Raw genomic sequence first — 18854 nt, forward strand, 5'->3', positions numbered from 1 at the left:
TGACTGACGGACTGACTATGACCCAGGCAACGGTCAGCACCAGCGTGGATCGCGTGCATACCGCAGGGGCTCGGAAGACAGCGACAACAACCACCACCACGACCACGACCACAGCCACAACACCACAGGATGTCTCTACAGAGCTGGCGGAGCTGGCTACCACAAGAAGCAAATACCGCCATTTCGCGGCATATCACTCCAGGATACGCCCGTCGTGCCTGAGCAGGGATTCCACAACCAACCCGAGCTTCATCGGCTTTCGCAATCTGATGGTGATTGTTCTAAGTGCGTTTACGGAACCACCAGCCCTTGCAACACACTGACTGATTGGTTTCTCGCAGTTGTGATGAATCTACGGCTTGTCGTTGAGAATTTCATGAAGGTGTGATGTTTTTTCTATTCTTTTCGTTTCCTTTTTCTATTGTTTCTACTGCCTACGGTCACCACAGTCTCTGACGTCATCGCCGTGCCTAGTATGGCGTTCTTATTTGTATCAAATGCCACGATTACCGACGAAACGACGTGTTCCTCGGCTCCATCCTGTTCGCTCTTGTCCCATGCCATCTGTTCGTGGCGTACATCATCGAATTGGCCGCTGCGCAGCAGGCCAAGGGCGCTCTGGGCCGGAAACGAAAGAGCGACAATGTCGCCGTGCAGACCGAAAAGGAGCGACGCACTTTCCAGGCAACCTGGCGCATTATCGCGTTTGCGCATACCGTCAATGCGACTCTGTGCCTGGCGGTGACAAACTTTGTAGTATACTACTACGTGCATCACCCGGGTATTGGCACCATCTGTGAATTCCACGCCATCATCGTATGGCTCAAGAACTGCTCGTACGCGTTCACCAACCGCGATCTTCGCCTTGCCATGCTACACCCCTCGGAGCAGCAATCGTCGAAGCTGCCCGAAATCTACTCGACATGCCCATATCCGCAGAATATCCGCATTGGCAATCTTGTCTACTTCTGGCTTGCGCCTACATTGGTCTACCAGCCCGTGTATCCGCGCACGCAGCATATCCGCTGGGGGTTTGTGGGCAAACGACTGGGTGAATTTGTGGTTCTGTCCGTGTTTATCTGGCTCACCTCCACGCAGTACGCGGCGCCCGTACTGCGCAACTCGCTCGACAAGATCGCCGTGCTGGACTTTGCATCGATCATCGAGCGCATCATGAAACTGTCGACGATCTCGTTGGTGATCTGGCTGGCCGGGTTCTATGCGTTTTTCCAGTCGCTGCTCAATGCATTGGCTGAGATCATGCGGTTTGGCGACCGCGAGTTCTACTCGGACTGGTGGAACAGCTGGGGTGTTGGGATGTACTGGCGGTCGTGGAATAAGCCGGTGTATCTGTTTATGAAACGGCATATCTACTCGCCGCTTGTTGGGCGGGGCTGGAGTCCGTTTGCGGCGAGTATCATGGTGTTTTTGTTCTCGGCGGTTCTGCACGAACTGCTGGTGGGCATTCCCACGCACAATCTCATTGGTATGTATACACTCTTTGCTGTGGTCTCGGTTTCCTAATCACCGATCTGACGGCGACTGTCCAGGCGTGGCTTTTGCAGGCATGCTGCTGCAGCTGCCACTCATCACGGCAACCATGCCCCTCGAGCAAAAGGACGACGCGACGACGAGAATCATCGGGAATTCGGTGTTCTGGGTGAGTTTCTGTCTGGTCGGCCAGCCACTGGGCGCGTTGCTGTATTTTTTTGCGTGGCAGGCGAAGTACGGCAGCGTCAGCAGGATGGCAGCGTAGTTGATTATGATACTTTAGCAAGCTTTGTCGGCCTTTTATTTAGTTCCATGTCTATCAATCTATACTTTTCTGTGGTTTTTTTTCCATCCTTGTCAAGTAATCAAAGAATTGCCGCCGGCGGGGCGGAGGAACTCATTAGGCCGAACCGGGTGCCGCTATTTATCTGTATTTATCTATTTATTCTATCCCTGTCGACCTAACTGCTGCACCAGCCATCACGCAATTCCAATAACAGATATCGAACCCGCTCTTAATTGATTGTCCTTTGAGAATGGTTTCCATCACGCTGCCAGACAACTATGGGTACGTTGTGTTGTCCAGTCCTTGGCTCCATTTCGCTTCCCATGGTCAACATTGGAAGCACAGTTCTCCATGCATCCATCCATCCTTCCATTGATCACACACTAACTGACTACGAAATGTTATAGCGCCGTCATCGCCATCGCCCTCGGCGTCATCCCCGTCCTGTCCTTCGTCCAGGGCTCCGTTGTAGGCGTGCTTCGCAAGAAAGCCCAGGTTCCCTACCCGCACAGCTATGCGACTGTCGAGCAGTGCAAGGCCAATGTACGTCAACTATTGATATGTCCAGAAGAGAGAGAGAGAGAGAGAGAGAGAGAGAGAGAGAGAGAGAGACGCTAACTTGCCCAGCCCAATGCCTACCGCTTCAACTGCGCCCAGCGCGCTCACGGCAACCTCCTCGAGAACATGCCCCAGACAATCGCGTACATGCTCGTGGCCGGCCTGAAGTGGCCCAATGCCTCTGCTGCGCTCGGCGCGGCGTGGGTTGTGTCGCGCGCGCTGTATGCGCATGGGTACATCACTTCGACCAAGCCCAACGGCAGCGGACGGCACAATGGCGTTACATTCTGGCTGTGCCAGGGCGCTCTCTGGGGGATGGCTGTGTTTGGCGTTGGTCGGGAATTGCTGAGCCTTTGAATGTGATTATAGAAATTCCAAAAGCTAATTCTTCTTCTCTACGTATTTGTGTATATTCGTAACGTGTTGAATTTATGTTTATGGGACTTGGCGGCGCGATAAGATAACAAAATTGTCCCGCCTTTCTTTTTTTTCTTCTGAAGGACAATAAACCCAAGCTGAACACCACGGCGAACACAAACACAAACACAAACAATCGAGTCAAAATGTCGTCCTCGTCCAAACTTCCCTATGGCGTCCGCGCAAAGAATCACCCCAATCTCCTCGTGCGCAAGTTGTTCGCCATCGCCGAGGCCAAGCAGACCAACGTGACGGTCTCCGCCGATGTCACCACCACCAAGGAGCTGCTGGACCTGGCCGACCGTACGTTGTCTGTGTATATATATATATAAGAACATTGGTAGGAAGAAGTATATATTTACGCTGATGCACAGGACTCGGCCCGCATATCGCCGTCCTCAAAACACACATCGACATCCTGTCCGACCTCAGCCCCGCAACCACCACGGGCCTCGCGCAGCTCGCCGAGAAACACAACTTCCTCATCTTCGAAGACCGCAAGTTCATCGACATCGGCAACACGGTGCAGAAGCAGTACCACGGCGGCGCGCTGCGGATCTCCGAATGGGCGCACATCATCAACTGCAGCATCCTTCCGGGCGAAGGCATTGTGCAGGCGCTCACCCAAACCGCGGCATCCAATGACTTCCTCCCCTACGCCGCTGAGGGACGCGGTCTACTCATTCTCGCCGAAATGACCTCCAAGGGCTCGCTCGCCACGGGCACGTACACCACGCGCTCGGTGGATTATGCGCGTCGCTACAGACAGTTTGTGATGGGGTTTGTGTGCAACCGGTCGCTGAGCGCGGAGCAGTCTACCGAGACCAGCAGGGAGGACGGCGAGGATTTTGTCGTTTTCACCACGGGCGTCAACCTGGCGTCTGCCGGCGATGCGCTGGGCCAGCAGTACCAGACTCCGCAGTCGGCGGTGGCTCGTGGCGCCGACTTTATCATTGCTGGACGAGGCATTTATGCTGCTCCGGATCCCGTGGAGGCGGTTAGGCGGTACCAGCAGCAGGGATGGCAGGCCTATCTGGAGCGCGTAGCCTAGTATTATCTATAATATACATACATCTATATCCTATATTCCTTGTTCTTTGCCCTATATTATATTGCCTGCTATGGTGATAGCTGATGAGGGGTCTGATAGTGCTGCCCGCCTGATTGGCAGCGCTGAGCGATCGTCTGCATGCGCAGCACACCGGCAAATCCGGCCTATGATCTTGTCCAACGCTCGATAGCTTGCTTGCGGTGATTGGCAGAGATATGCATATCGTTCTGGATGAGATAGGGCTTTAAATACTGCGCAATTCCCGCGCAGTCCTCCAGCAATGTTGCATAGTTATAGTTATATACCTACCTAGGTAGTACACTACTGCAATGGCTGAAGCACGAGATACCTTCGACGAAAAAACTCCAAGCTCCCCCGTCATCGCCGACAGGCATGTCGACGAGCGCATCCTCGAGCACTCGCACGACGCCGACGTCGCGCTGCAGGCCCTCCAGTACAGCGAGGGCCAGGTGGTCACCCTCGACGAGGCGACGAACAAGCGACTGCTGAGGATTATCGACTGGCATTTGATGCCGTTGATGTGTGTTGTGTATGGGCTGAATTACCTGGACAGTATGTTTTGCTTTTTGTATCATGTTCGGACGCCGAAGAAAAAAAAAATAATGACAATGCTAGAAACCACTATATCCTATGCAAGCATCATGGGCCTGGAGACGGATCTCCATCTGGTCGGCAATCAGTACGAATGGTTAGGGAGCATGTTCTACTTCGGTATGTCTTCTTCTGTCCGCCTCTGAAGTAGAGAAAAGAAGGGCTGATGAAGATTAGGCTATCTTGGCTGGGAGTACGGCGCCAACCAACTACTCCAGCGCATGCCTCTAGGCAAATATTCAGCCGTCTGCATTATCCTCTGGGGCATGGTTCTGTCCTGCTTTGCAGCTGTGGACAACTTCGGCGGCGCAGTTGCCATTCGACTATTTCTAGGCGTCTGTGAGGCGTCGGTCACGCCGGGGTTTGCTCTGCTAACCTCCCAGGTATGTTTATACCAACCGACACAAGCCAAAAGAGAGAGAGCTGATCTATCAGTGGTACACACGAACCGAGCAAGGCCAACGCACCGGCCTGTGGTTCAGCTTCAACGGCTTCGGGCAAATCATCGGCGGCGCAATCGCCTACGGCATAGCAGTTGGCACGGAGAAGAACGGCTCCTCCATCGCGCCCTGGAAAATCATCTTCCTGGCCACGGGCCTCTGCACCGTGTGCGTCGGCTTCCTCTTCCTCTGGGTCATCCCGGACAACCAACTGAATGCGCGCTGGCTGTCGCCCGAAGACCGCATTCTCGCCATTGAGCGCGTGCGCATCAATCAGCAGGGGATCGGGAATAAGCATTTCAAAATGTACCAGTTCAAAGAAGCCCTGACGGATCCGATGACGTGGGCTTTTGCATTTTATTCGTTGGTGGCGGATATTCCGAATGGGGGCATTAGTAACTTTTTCAGTCAATTGGTTGTTCCTCTTTCTTCCCTTTGTTTGCTGCTGCTTTCTACTAATTTGTGGTATTCAGATTGAAAACTTCGGCTACACCGAAACTCAGTCTCTGCTCTACGGCATCCCCGGTGGCGCCGTCGAGGTCATCGCCTTGATTGCCAGCGGGTTCATGGGCGACTGGCTCGGCCGCCGTCTGCTATGCAGCATGGGAGGACTGATGTCTGCCATGATTGGGATGATCCTGATTATTGCGCTGCCCATGTCGAACAACACCGGTAGGCTGATAAGCTACTACATGACGAATTCCGCGGCCGCGCCATTTGTGGCGCTGTTGTCGCTGATTTCGTCGAACGTTGCGGGGTATACGAAGAAGACGACGGTGGCAGCCATTTATCTAATTTCGTATTGTGTGGGGAATATCATTGGTATATCTTCTTCTTCTTCTTCTTCTTCTTCTCGATCGTTAGGGGTATGATGGACGCGGACTGACAGGATGATGTAGGACCCCAGACCTTCCGTCCCCAGGATGCGCCGCGCTATGTGCCCGCCGAGATCACGATAGTAGTGTGCTATGGCGTGTGCCTGCTTGATCTCGCGTTCATATGGTGGTGGTACGACCGACAGAACAAGAAGAAGGCGCTGATTCGGGCCAGCGCAGACTATGCGAAGATGGAGAATCAAGAGTGAGTTTTTTCCCGTTCTACAGGTTTGTTGCTGAGTTCTGAGCTGATGACTTTAGGTGGCTTGATTTGACGGATGGGGAGAATGCAGAGTTTGTTTATACTCTTTGATCTGATGGAGAAATAAATACTCGACGTATATAAGTTTATTGTACGTGCCCAGCCAATCATGTGCGTTGATGGCATCTTAGGGTTATGATTAGGGTTGGGCTCACCGCCCGGCATAATAATTGATTTTTTCGGTTTTCTCGTAGATCAAAGTCCAAAGTCTAGAGTCTACAGCGACGAAAATCTGTGCAAACCAATAAATAGATAATAACCGCCAAAAATGGTCCGCCAACTAAAACACCACGAGAAAAAGTGCGCATCCTCTTTTTCTTCCTTCGGGAGAAGCTCGTTTTCTTTTTACTAACTTGTCATTGCCAGACTTCTCCGCAAAGTAAACTTCAACACCTACAAAACCGAAAACAACCACCGCGAACAATCCATCCGCGCCCGCTACTATCTCCAAGGCACAAATGACTACACCAAATACAACCAACTATGCGGCCACCTGCGCAGCCTGGCACACAAGCTCAGCGCGCTGGACCCCGCGGACCCGTTCCGCAAGAAGCTCGAGAGCGAGATTCTCGAGAAGCTGTGGGCGATGGGCATTCTGAAGCAGAGCCGTGAGCAAGGGAATGGCCTGTCGGCGGTGGAGAGGCAGGTGACTGTTTCGGCATTCTGTAGGCGGCGTTTGGGCGTGTTGATGGTGCGCAGTGGCATGGTGCAGGATGTGAAGACGGCGGTTAGTTTGTGAGTCATCCCTCTTCTCATTACTCTCTTATTAAGTTCGGAATTTCGAGGCTAATTAAGAGAACAGGATTGAGCAAGGGCATGTCCGCGTTGGGACGGAGGTGGTCACTGATCCTGCATAGTGAGTTTTATTCAATTCCATTCCATTCCATTCTGTCTTAGCAGTGGAAACTGGAAACTAATGATATAGTCTCGTCACACGCAACATGGAGGACTTTGTGACCTGGGTCGACTCGAGTAAGATCAAGAGGTCGATTATGAAGTATCGTGATAATATGGATGATTTCGATTTGATGGTTTGATTTTGTTTTTTGTTTTTTTGGACGGATTTATGCATAGCTAGGCGTTGGGGAACCAAAATGTTTCTTTTATATCAAAAAAAACGCTCTATATAAGATGCAAAGCTGAACAGTATGAATCGTGCATGTCAATGGGGGGTATCATAATAATACAAGCATAATAGCAGTCAAATCGTTCCGTTCGTGTAGTTCGTCCGTTCGTCGTTCATGGTCAAAAACAAGACCACTTCCCCTTCAACCCCGAGCCAGACACCAACGTCCTGAGCTCAGGACCATCCTCCACCCTCCTCGCAGCAGTCGCAGTAGCATTCTTCTCCGGATCTTCATTCCTATTCTGTGTCTCATCCTCATCATCGTCATCATCATCAGGAATATCCATCCGAAACCGCCTCACACTCCCCTCATATTGCTTTTTGTTATTACTACTACTACACCCCTCCTCCCAAAACGGCGTGCGCACACTATCCCCAGACTGGAAACAGCTCGGCGTCAGACGTCGCCAGATCCGACGAATGCCCCTGTTGGAGCGGTCGATTTTCTCGTATTCGCGGCGGCGGGTGCTGGGGGATGTCCATTCGGTGACTGTTGCGGAGATGTGCTGTTGCTGTTGCTGTTGTTGTTGAGTGTCTCGTTCGGGTTTCTCGGGGGCGGTGTTGATACTGAGATCTTGTTGTCGGAGTGCATGGCTGGTTCGTCGGTAGTATTGACGATTGCACGATGATGGTGATGATGGTGACGACGGTGACGAAGGCAGCAAATCCTCGTCGGAAATGTCGCTGTCAGCCGAAAAACTGAGTGGGAAGGACTGTGAGCGCTGGGACTGGAGCATGGGCGACGCCGTTGGGGACAGTGATGAGCGCGTGTCTGCGTGGGCGAGCGCGAGGGTGTCGATGGCCGCAGGCTGGAAGAGGCGACAGCTATCTCGGTGCAGGGCTAGGAGTTGGTCTCGTCGTTGCGGAGACATGTGCTGCGACGACTGCAGTGTCTGGAAAGATGTTGTTCTGCGGTGGGTGGTGCCATGTCCATGTCCATTTCCATTTCCACCAGTGCTGGGCCGTTTCGAATTCCCTGCTGTGCTCGAGGAGGCAGACCGGTTTGCTCGCTGGGAAGTAGATGATGCTCGCGAGCGAGACTTTTTGGCTCTGGCCTTGGAGTCGGCCATATTGTGCATACCATCGGTAGGAGTTGTGGGAGTTGTGGGAGTTGTAGGAGTCATTGGAGTAGTTGGAGAAGGAGCAGTCAGACACTCCGCGTTATGAAGAGCAAGACTCATTGTTCGCTCGTCGTATGGCCGTCATCACAAGACATGCGCTAGATATTTGTATTTGGCTTGTATGTTTCATGTGAATGAATGAAAGGATGGGAAACCCCATCAGAGTTCAGGCAGACAAGCGGTCTTCATTCATCGACCCATGGATATGTCATAGAATCGATCCGTGATCACAGTGGCCTTGCATGTGATTCGCGACGCACGACCCTCTGATTTCCCTCCCCTCTCTATTTCTTATAACAATATTCTGTCTGCCTTTTTCTCAAAGGCTGGGCGTATTAATAAATAGATGGCTTATCGCTGCAGCGACCAGCATAACGGGGATGGCAAGTCGTTCTCCTGCAGGGGATGGATGTATGAAAAATAAATCACAAAAAATGATCAACCTACGCAGGGGTCTGTCAACGGTCGAGGAAAACTTCTTTATATTAGCCTGATAGTGATAGTTAGCTAAGGAAGTGGCACCCCACAGCCAAGCCCGACTGCAAACTCTTGGACAATAATCATAATCAATAGTGGACTGCAAAGCAAGTCGAAATATGGAAATTCCAGGGTCGAGATTCTGCATGCCCCGCCGTGCAAGGACTCGACGCGGACCGCTCGCAACCATGTTCAATCCTATCAAATCCTGGCAAAACGTTGCTGATCATTCCGTTTCATTGTTTGGCATTTGCGCAAGTGAAAGTAAAAAACCAAAATTCAACTGCATAAGGGTCGAATGATTAGCGTCTGTTCCTTGCAGAAGCGGCCACTCACAGCCTCGAGGGCAGGCATGCAAAAGCCAACCTCAAGACTAAGAGTCAATCCACAGTCCCCACCGGGACCGTCCCGCGTGGGTGCCTCAAATTCTTATTCTCTCACCGTGCACGTAAGTTTGTAAGGAGTACGGGGTAAAATCGATGCGGTGTACGGAGTACGCAGTAGAGTGCTGAATTTTCATAAGAGTCAATCAGTCAGTCAGTCAGTCGGCTCAACCCAATTCGAGAAATGTGAAGCCCAAGCAGTGGCAAGCACGTCGATCGGTGTGGAGCGTCTCTAGAAAGTATGAGCCGCCTTCGCTGCACTTCATCAATTCCTTTCACTCCGTACGGAGTATATCATGAGATAACTCTCGGAATACCAAGCTTACTCCGACTTGCATGTACTATGGAGTCGGCGTTTGATCCGACTACCCGCTGGACTTTTTTCCGAGCTTTTTGTTCTGCCAGCCAAGACAATCAACGCACACGGGTTAGCCTTTCTGGTGGCGGAAGTTTGGGCCTGGCCAAGACTGCTCGTTTTTCACCGCATTCTCGTTCGTGAGGCGGTGTATCTCAAGAGTCATCACGGACAGGTAGTGGAATTTTGCTGGGCCTGTTGAGACAATGGATGGGTTTCTTCGAGGAAGCACGTACGTAAGTAACCTTAGACAAAACAAAAAGTCGACGACCACCTTGGAATTCGTGATGTTACCCAACAGGGGGCAAGTAATCATCTGACAGGGCCTTACCGTCCTCGCCATCGCCATGCGAGTTGCATCAGTGCAGTCATGGTGAGTGCAGTCAGTGCCATCCACCGACCAGTGGAAGATTAAGCTTTAAGCCTGTGGAGTGCGAGCCACAGGCCTATCGAACATCGATTCCTTTGACCTGCCCGATGTGGTAATCGCGTCAAAGACTTGCATCGTTAGTTATAGTCTTATTCGTAGTCATATAGACAGGGACAGAGTGATTGGCTTGGTTGAAAGAATTTGAGCTGATCGAAGAATAAATTGAGGCTAAGGAAGAGAAGGCTCGCGCCTTCCTTTTTCGTACACTAGACAAACACAGCAAACTGGTCGCGTGATCTGAGCTCACCTCGACAACTTGAAAGAATGTTCTTTGGTTACTCTTCTCCATATTGCTTGTTCATTTTTCTCTATATTTTTCAACCCGAAATCAATTATCTCCTCATCTTCTATATCTAAAGCCGCCCTCCTGAATCCTCGACAAGACCCTAGGTGACTGATATACGCAGATTGACCTAATCGATACAACTCCAATGAATGAGACAGTACATCAAGAACAACAAGAGAACGGCGGAAAAAATTCGCTCCAAAAGAAAATAACGGGAAATATATAAGACAAAAAAAAGGCAAAAGATCTTATCTAAAATTTTATAGCTTCGCGTTCTTATCGTCAGTCGCAGCATGATTGAAATATCCATTCCCTGATGGAAAAGGCCGTCCGATCGACGACAACAATGCGCCAACTTCGCGCTCAAGCGAAGCAACCTCGGCATGCGGGTCATACATGCGCACGCGAATCCATGCATCTAGGTCGCTATCGCTCAGTCCGCGGATGGCTGTTTCGCGATCAACCTGCGCTTCTTGCGCGGCACGGATAACCTCGCGCGCAACCACCACGCTGACTTCCCGAATCCTGGTGAGATCAGGGTACAACAATCCGCGTGCCTCTTCCTCCGCCGTCATGCACTTGGTGAGTGCCTCGCCGGAGGCGTAGATCATGCTATCTGTGACTTCGACCGCCTTGGAGAGAATTGTGCCCAGCCCAATACCGGGGAACACGTACATGTTGTTTCCCTGTCCGCCGTAGTAGACCTTGGTTTCACCGGCGGCGTTGGTGAATTCCACCGGCGGGAAGGGTGAGCCGGAGGCAAACAGGGCTCGTCCGTCGGTGTGGACGATTGCAGCTTCCAGGTCACACTCAGACTTGTGAGAAGGATTGGAGAGAGGGAAGATTATAGGTTGCTCATTCCACTCGGCCATCTTCTTCAGGATCTCTGGTGTGAAGACCCCACCCAGAGTTGACAAGCCCATGAGCATTGTGGGCTTGACGTGGTCAATGACTTCTTCTAGGGTCTTGAACTGCTGTCCATTGTTGTCTTTGCGTGCAAAATAGACCTTGTGGTCGGCAAGCTTGTCTCCGCGGTCCGCAGTGACAAGACCCTTGGTGTCAACAAGATAGAAACAGGCCGCAGCGTCCTCTTCGGTCATTCCTTCCTTGACAAAGTAGTCTACGATCTGCTTGGCTACACCTACACCGGCGCTTCCCGCACCGAAGAACACAGCACGCTGGTCCTTGGGAAGAACTCCAGAGCGCTTGACAGCGTTCATGACGCCTCCCAAGATAACAGCGCCAGTTCCCTGGATGTCATCGTTGAAGGCAGTGTACGTGTGACGGTACCGCTCTAGAGCGGGGAATGGGTTCTTGAAATCTTCAAATTGGATGACAATACCGGGCCATCGGTCTGTCAAGGCAGCCATGAGTTCATCAAGGAATTCCTGTTCCTCTTCGGGAGACACCTTGTCTCGTCGGCTGCCCATGTAGAGGGGATCTTCCCGGAAAGCCTTGTTACTGGTACCCAAGTCCAGAGTCAAGGGCAGAGTAGCCTCGGGACGGATACCCGCACATGCGGTGTATAGGGCAAGCTTTCCGATAGGAATGCCCATACCGTTGATTCCAAGGTCACCCAGACCGAGGATACGTGAGCCATCAGTTATGACTGTAATTTCAACCGAGGGCTGAGGCCAGTTCGCAATGACAGCGGCAATGTTGCCTTTGTCTTCGTAACTGAGATACATTCCTGCTCACTACAATGAGTGTCTTTTCTTTCTCTCACCCTTCAAGAAAATAGGCAAAAAAAAAAAAAAAAAAAACTAAAAAAACTCACCCTCTGGTTGCTGGTAAATCTCTGACCATCGCTGGCAGGCCTCACCCACTACGGGTGTATAGATTAAGGGAGTCAAGTCCTGCCTACCATTAGCTTGAGCATTGTGGTGTCGCCAAAGACAGCACTAACCTGAATGTGATCTGTCACTAGACGGTAGAAAAGGTGAACATTGTTCTTGCGAAGAGTGCTCAGGTATAAAAACTTGTCAATGGGGGTTTGCTTCAAAGCAAGCTGTGCCAGACCTAGGTCAATTAGCATGTTTCTTCCTTTGCGTCCACGCCCAGAGCTGCAGGGGGGATATATGCATACATCTTGTTTTCTGCGTCTCGTAGGATTCAGCGCGAGGAGGCGTCAGGCCGTAGGTGCGTAGATATTTGCGAATATAGGGCGGGTTGGCCGTATCAAATGTTCCTTCTCTGCGGTCACGGTTAGCATTCTTTGCCCAGCAGATAGATACAACAAGCTGTTGTTGTCTACTCACGATTGACCACCAAGTCCCAGCTGTGGAACGTGGTGAGCTGATCGAAGCTGGCTGTTCGACAGCGAAGGAAGGGTTGGGTGTGCAGCCATGTCGGCGGATGTCTGCGACAGCGACGCTTCGGAAGCCTGGTTCACAGAAGAAGGGATTGGCGCAGGGAGAGACGACGAGGTCGACACAAGAGCTTTTCCACGGTAGCTGACAAAATTGTTGGGCAACAAGGAGTGCGGACGGGCCGGTCGAGGTATATAACGGAACATGTCCAGAAGGGGAGCGGGAGAATCAGGACGTTGCAGAAGGAATGGACGACCACGACGACGATGGAAATAATACTACGAGCGGCCCCTGAACCAGCGTCGTCTTCATGTCATGCTGCGTATTATTGTCCCCCTCAGCACACTCAGCATGTGTTTCAAAATACTAGTCAGTTTCTGTAAGCCAGACAGTCACCTCTTTTTTCTTTTTTTTTGGCCGTAAAGCTCGACCATTAGGTTTCGAGATCGGGAAGAGTCGGGGGGATAGCGGAGTCTACCATATGGGGAATGGGTCCGATTTCTCTTTTTTCCTTTTTTAATACCAGCGGGGGGATGGTTTCTCCGTCATGTGAACCTTTGAGCGTCCAACAGAAAGTCTGACAGACACCCGCAAACAGGAGGTACCATCTAGAAATGTTGGATGCTAGAAGTTAGCGTTAGTGTCAAGATTGGATGGATCCCCAGCACGCCGGGACCGCTAAGCTTCCGGGACCAATGTTGCGCATTTGGCATTTGCATTTGCTACCCCAACTTGGCAGGCGAAGCTTTGCTGGGCCAGGAATGCGTGTGTCACGTCAACGAGGCATTTATTTGTGGTGGCTAGACTATTGAAGCATGTGTGCGACCGCATTGGTGTCAAGGTGAATCATATCATATTGATTGAAGCTGTGCAGACGATCGGTCGATGCTGGGGATGAAAGATGAAATTGTTCTGGAAGGCGCTGTATCCGCTAATACGCCGCTAGTACCCAACCGCCGGGCGGAGAAAGCTCGAATTTCCCCTGCGGGTACTAGCGCCCGCCCAGCCTGTGTATGGGCGATACGTTATTTACGCTGTTTGTTTACCGCTACGCCTTTTCCGCCGAGCAGCAAGACACTGACTGAAACTATGCACTGTCTACCTACTAACTATGTATGCAGTATGCTCACCGGACGACACTGGATGCACCGTCATTCAGAGTCATACTATGACGATGCATCGCTGTGCGTCTTGTTGGGGCAGGCAAGGATTGTTGTTTTTACTTACTATCCCTAGTTTACTCCGTACTCCGTCTCCGCCTCGAGCCACGCTAGATAATTGCTCTACCAGTATAATTGGACGGAGGCCAGTCACTTGATCGCAGCCTGGAGTCAAGGGAAGGAGTACTCGGTACGGTACCGGGTAGAATCACGAATGTAAGATGATACTCCGGGCATAAGCACAATATCAACGTCGATAATTTTTTATGGGTCTCCGGGCGCTACGGGATAAGCAGTCCGTCACGGCTGTTGGTTCGGCAGTGCATACATAGTCCATAAACACATATGGCATATAGATAGAATGATCATTGTGTGATCTTTTTTTTTCTCTCAGTCACAGTCACGAGCACAGTGTGAAACTCGGATGATGAATGTACACGGAGTGCTGGTCATCATCCTGTGGCAGCAGCCTTCAGCCCGGAGTATCCTCAAGCAGCTGAGAAAGCGAATGCTCTCGGTATCGGAAGGCAGTAAATCGGGAACTCTCTCTCGTACCCGTAGTGTCTGATTCTGGCGGAGTATAGCGGCGCCACAGATTTTTCTATCTCGACGAGTGTTAGTAATGCCGGGAGTCTAGATGACTCAAGGGCGGAGACAGGCTTGCCTGCTTCGGGGATAGCTCGTCGTGGATCTGTGCTAGTTACCTAAGGGGGTAGTAACTGTGTACTAATAGAAACCGAAGCATTTCCAACCATGCGAAAAGGGAGGGAGGGAGTGGCGCGGTGTCCGAGGTCTGATGCCAACCGGCGGCTTTTGTTGCTTGCAGAGGGCGAGCATTCGTCGATTGGGCAGAGACATTGAAGATGAGCAGCTACAGGACCCACCTTGAATCTCCACAGTCTGGAGCACCTTAATCGGATGTCAAGTGAAGGACGACTGTGTATAGGTCAAAAACAGAGCATATTATGTTCATATCTGCACATCTGCATACACAATTATATACAACCTGTCTCTCGAATCAGGTGACTCAGTATGCGCGGATTGAGTGGCCAATCAACGGCCCCAGCGCGGGTGGGCAGCTGCCAAACTTGGAATCCGGGGAACAACGTCATTCTCACGCTTCCACCAACTCTGCCAACTCTCGTCTCTCATTCTATTCTCATGTGTGAATCCCAATTCACCACCTGATCCGCCATGTCTTCCTGCTGTGCTTCTCGACGATCTAGAGCCGACGACACCGAGCCTCTCTTGCCTCGGTACGAAAACGATGACACCTCCCGCCAGCGCCAATTGCGGCAGAAGCTGCATTCCTATCAGATGTTCAAGGCCTTGTCCGAGGGATACATGCCTTCAACCGAGCAAGTCATCACAAATCTGCGCACTCTCCTCGCTTCCGACTTTCTCAATCCACGCAGCGATGACGTGAGCGAACAGAGCCGCCAGCTCGCACGCGACATCAAGACTTTGATGCGGACCTTTATTGAGCTCCTGCGAGAGAAGAACCGCGACGACCAATTGCAAGAATTCGTATGGCATCTCTCCAAATCTCGGGTGGCGCTGGACAAGTCGGCACTGTCTAGCCAAGCTTCACATGTAAAGTCACAAGCGAATACACAGGCCGGTAAGTTCGCCGAGGTAGTATGGTCAAGTGTTGCTTCCTGACTGTGATTTTCGCATGCGTAGCATACGATAGCCTGCGTACAGTTGGCAGTCTCCTTCTCACAAACGCGGATTTTCGATTGTTCGTTGATGATGTCGCAACCATTGGGCGCCAGGTGTTCGCCGACACTACCCATACTGTAGCCGAAGCTGCTCATGAGGTGGCCGAAGCAGCCGAGCCCTCACAAGAGGAGCTTAGAAAGGTGGATGGCGCCGGCGCGGACGATGACAAACACCCGTCCAAGGATGATCTTCGCGAGGATCTAACTCGAATTGCTGCTACTACGGAGGAAGGAGCCCTTCACGCTGGACAAACAGCAAAAGAAAGTACGCAACAAAACGTGTCGGGCAACCAACGAGATGCCTTGCTTCATCGTCTCAAACAGGCGGTCTTAAAGCTTCGTAACCGAAATGACTACTCTGATTCCGTCTCGACGCTGTCTCAGCTCGTTCAGCGGTACGGAGCGATATACGCTAATGCCGCAGAGGACACCGCTAGTGCCGTGAGTGAAGATCTGGAAGTTAACAGGGACCTCAAAGCCGCAGTCGACAGATTTTGGACCTTGGTCCAATCATTCGGCGATGTTGAAGAATGGAAACGCTTGGAAGATCGATTCCACGATGTCATGAGACATGCCAACAAAGATCCGGAATTTGAATCACTACTAGGAGATGTCGGTGCGTCTTTGCAAGAGATGCTAACCGACCCGGCCTTTTTCGACTCGGCACCGGAGCGCCTGGATAAGCTGAAAGAGCAGTCTAAGAATGTGGGAAGCGACACAAACATGCGCAGTGATGTTGAAGCATTCTTGCAGCAAGTGAGACGAACACTAAGATCTATACCTGACGATCCCCCCGTTGCAAAGCTGAATGCCGCAGCGAAGAAGATCATAAGAGATGTATCCAACGTTTACAACAACCAAGCGAGCGTATTGGTCGCGGACGCTGCTCACATATTTCTACCAATACTTATTCGCAGTATTCAGTATATTCCTATTCCAAGGCTGGAGGTCTCAGTTCCAGAAATGGATCTGCTTGTTGAGAATCTGGTGTTGGAGCCAGGAAGGACAGTGAATCAATCGTCGTTTTTCCCTTACAAAGTCCTGGTTACGTCCAAGACTAACATGGAGCTTGCGAAAGTTCACTCAAAAAGGGCCAAGACAGCCATCAAAACCATGGTCAACGTGAAGCTAGAAGGGCTGAATATCAGTGCCTCCGAGTTTGGGTACTGGATTCGGGCCCATAGCGGATTGCTCTTCCGGTTCGGTGACGAAGGCATTGGCAGTTTTTATCTGGACGAGCGCGGAATAGACGTCTCAGTAGATTTGGAAGTCGGTCGAGACCGACTTGCACATCTGGTTACGCTTAGGGGAGTGCGCGTGCATATCCACAAGCTAAACTACAAAATAAACCGCAGCCGATGGAGGATTCTTCTCTGGCTTGTCAAGCCATTTTTGAAGCAACTAATTCGTCGAACACTAGAAAGGAAAATTGCCGAGTTTGTGGTGACTATGGTGGTGACGATCAACAGGGAGCTAGTGTTTGCCCGCGAGCGTCTGCGTGCGGTCAACATCGCCAATCCTCAGGATTACGCAACCTTTATTCGAGCTGTGCTAGCGCGGCCCAAAGCGTATGCCAACCCAGATATCTACCAAAGGATAGGGGCCTATCCCCCGAGGGAGGGCGTGTTCAAAGACGTCTACACCCCGGGTAGCATTGTCAAAGTGTGGAGAGATGAAGCAGAAAGAGCGCAGGAAGCAATTGACGAGGGCGACGATACTGACGGACTCCATTTGACGTGGCGCAACAATATATTCAATGTGAATGTATAGTCTTTATTTATAATTTACTAATAGCGTATCATCCTTTTGCGAATTATATCATTATCATATCTTGTAACTAAACAGAAATTAGGGCGCAACCGTCACGTGGACCAGATCGGGAAAACAAATAATCCTGCGGAGATACGGCCACCTAAGCTAAACAATTAAACCTTATCAGTTTATGCCATGCCATGCATGCAATTACTTTCATTTTCTTCTTCTCTCACACTTGAATCCGGGCAATTAAGCACAGAATCTGAAGGAAAACGAAAAACCCAAGGAGCCGTACTCCTTGAGAGTTCAAGGAGCAATGCTTCCCCTCCACTTCCTCCTAGTCGTATCCGTCCTCCTGCTCACGGCGCTATGTGCGGAGGACTACTACAGGATCCTGGAGGTGGACAAGTCAGCATCAGAGCGCGACATAAAACGCGCGTATCGCACGTTGAGTAAGAAATATCATCCTGACAAGAATCCGTATGTCTTCCTCTTTCCCTTCTTTTATTCTAAGCTTTGGCGGATTGGCTGATAACGGGGGTTAAAAATAATAAAAAGAGGCGATGAATCAGCAAAGAAGAAATTCGTCGACATCGCCGAAGCCTACGAAGTGCTCTCCACATCCAGCACGCGCAAAATCTACGACCAATACGGGCACGAGGGACTTGAGCAGCACAAGCATGGCGGCAGCCGAGGAGGTGGCGGCGGCAATGATCCCTTTGATTTATTCTCACGCTTCTTTGGGGGCGGGGGACATTTCGGGCACGGCGGCGGTCATCGTAAGGGGCCCGATATGGAAGTGAAACTGGCGCTGCCACTACGCGATTTCTATACGGGCCGCGAACTCGAGTTTAGTATTGAGAAGCAGCAGATTTGCGAGACGTGTGAGGGCACGGGGTCGGCGGATGGGAAGGTGGAAACGTGTGATCGGTGCGGGGGCAGAGGGCTGGTGATTCAGAAACACATGATTGCGCCGGGCATGTATCAGCAGGTGCAGTCGCATTGTGACAAATGTGGCGGGAAGGGTAAATCGATTAAGAAGCCGTGTCCCGTGTGTCAGGGACAGCGCGTGGTGCGGAGGGCGAGCACGATTTCGGCGACGATTGATCCCGGTATGGGTAAAGGCACGCGGCTCACATTCGAGAATGAGGCTGATGAAAGCCCCGATTGGGTTGCGGGCGACCTGATTGTGATTCTGGCGGAGGAGGAGCCGGTGATGGGTGCGAATGATGCAGAGAGGACGGATGGGACGTTTTTCAGGAGGAAAGGCAAGGATTTGTTCTGGAAGGAAGTGCTGTCTCTGCGAGAGGCGTGGATGGGTGAATGGACTCGCAACCTGACGCATTTGGACGGTCATGTGGTGCAACTGAGCCGGAAACGGGGCGAAGTTGTCCAGCCGCTTGCTGTTGAGACGGTGGTCGGGCAGGGCATGCCGATCTACCACGAGGGTCATTTGCACGATTATGATGGTGGCGAAGAAGAGGACTTTGGAAATCTGTTGGTTGAGTATACGGTCGTCTTGCCGGATCAGATGGAGAGCGGCATGGAGAAGGATTTTCGTGCTTTGTGGCAGAAATGGAGACGGAAGAATGGCGTGGATTTGCTTCAGGATTCGGGAAGGCCTGTTCCGGTTGTGGATGATGGCGTCAAGGATGAGCTGTAGAATAGATTAATTCATTATATTAATTTTCTTATCATGATGTATGGCTGTCAGTTCTTTCGTGCAGGAAGCAAGCCTT

The 18854-nt window shown here is 51.3% G+C and overlaps 7 protein-coding genes across 7 annotated transcripts; 5 read left to right on the forward strand and 2 right to left on the reverse strand.

Annotated features, from left to right (window-relative positions):
- Positions 1–17: 17 nt before the first annotated feature.
- UA08_03663 (hypothetical protein) lies at positions 18–2692 on the forward strand (the record flags this gene model as incomplete). The annotated part of the gene is made up of 7 exons (XM_020265988.1): positions 18–285; positions 342–382; positions 475–1486; positions 1551–1660; positions 1992–2059; positions 2185–2320; positions 2405–2692. The coding sequence occupies 7 exons, from the start codon at positions 18–20 to the stop codon at positions 2690–2692; spliced, it is 1923 nt and encodes a 640-aa protein (XP_020121079.1).
- Positions 2693–2898: 206 nt separating this feature from the next.
- On the forward strand, positions 2899–3803 carry UA08_03664 (Orotidine 5'-phosphate decarboxylase; the record flags this gene model as incomplete). The annotated part of the gene is made up of 2 exons (XM_020265989.1): positions 2899–3055; positions 3127–3803. The coding sequence occupies 2 exons, from the start codon at positions 2899–2901 to the stop codon at positions 3801–3803; spliced, it is 834 nt and encodes a 277-aa protein (XP_020121080.1).
- A 329-nt stretch (positions 3804–4132) lies between these two features.
- Positions 4133–6043, forward strand: UA08_03665 (hypothetical protein; the record flags this gene model as incomplete). The annotated part of the gene is made up of 7 exons (XM_020265990.1): positions 4133–4376; positions 4440–4535; positions 4593–4798; positions 4851–5270; positions 5329–5527; positions 5755–5935; positions 5992–6043. 7 exons carry the CDS (start codon positions 4133–4135, stop codon positions 6041–6043), a joined length of 1398 nt encoding a protein of 465 aa, XP_020121641.1.
- Positions 6044–6260: 217 nt separating this feature from the next.
- Positions 6261–7029, forward strand: UA08_03666 (U3 small nucleolar ribonucleoprotein IMP3; the record flags this gene model as incomplete). Its single annotated transcript, XM_020265991.1, has 4 exons — positions 6261–6292; positions 6359–6727; positions 6795–6848; positions 6918–7029. The coding sequence occupies 4 exons, from the start codon at positions 6261–6263 to the stop codon at positions 7027–7029; spliced, it is 567 nt and encodes a 188-aa protein (XP_020121093.1).
- Positions 7030–7237: 208 nt separating this feature from the next.
- Positions 7238–8299, reverse strand: UA08_03667 (hypothetical protein; the record flags this gene model as incomplete). The annotated part of the gene is made up of 1 exon (XM_020265992.1): positions 7238–8299. One exon carries the CDS (start codon positions 8297–8299, stop codon positions 7238–7240), a length of 1062 nt encoding a protein of 353 aa, XP_020121697.1.
- Positions 8300–10430: 2131 nt separating this feature from the next.
- On the reverse strand, positions 10431–12685 carry UA08_03668 (hypothetical protein; the record flags this gene model as incomplete). The annotated part of the gene is made up of 5 exons (XM_020265993.1): positions 10431–11860; positions 11948–12026; positions 12077–12189; positions 12257–12363; positions 12429–12685. 5 exons carry the CDS (start codon positions 12683–12685, stop codon positions 10431–10433), a joined length of 1986 nt encoding a protein of 661 aa, XP_020121081.1.
- Positions 12686–14833: 2148 nt separating this feature from the next.
- Positions 14834–18778, forward strand: UA08_03669 (hypothetical protein; the record flags this gene model as incomplete). The annotated part of the gene is made up of 4 exons (XM_020265994.1): positions 14834–15260; positions 15344–17124; positions 17375–17595; positions 17674–18778. 4 exons carry the CDS (start codon positions 14834–14836, stop codon positions 18776–18778), a joined length of 3534 nt encoding a protein of 1177 aa, XP_020121118.1.
- Between the last annotated feature and the right edge of the window lie 76 nt (positions 18779–18854).

This window comes from Talaromyces atroroseus (genome assembly GCF_001907595.1).
Source record: "Talaromyces atroroseus strain IBT 11181 chromosome Unknown scaffold_3, whole genome shotgun sequence".
NCBI lineage: Eukaryota > Fungi > Ascomycota > Eurotiomycetes > Eurotiales > Trichocomaceae > Talaromyces > Talaromyces atroroseus.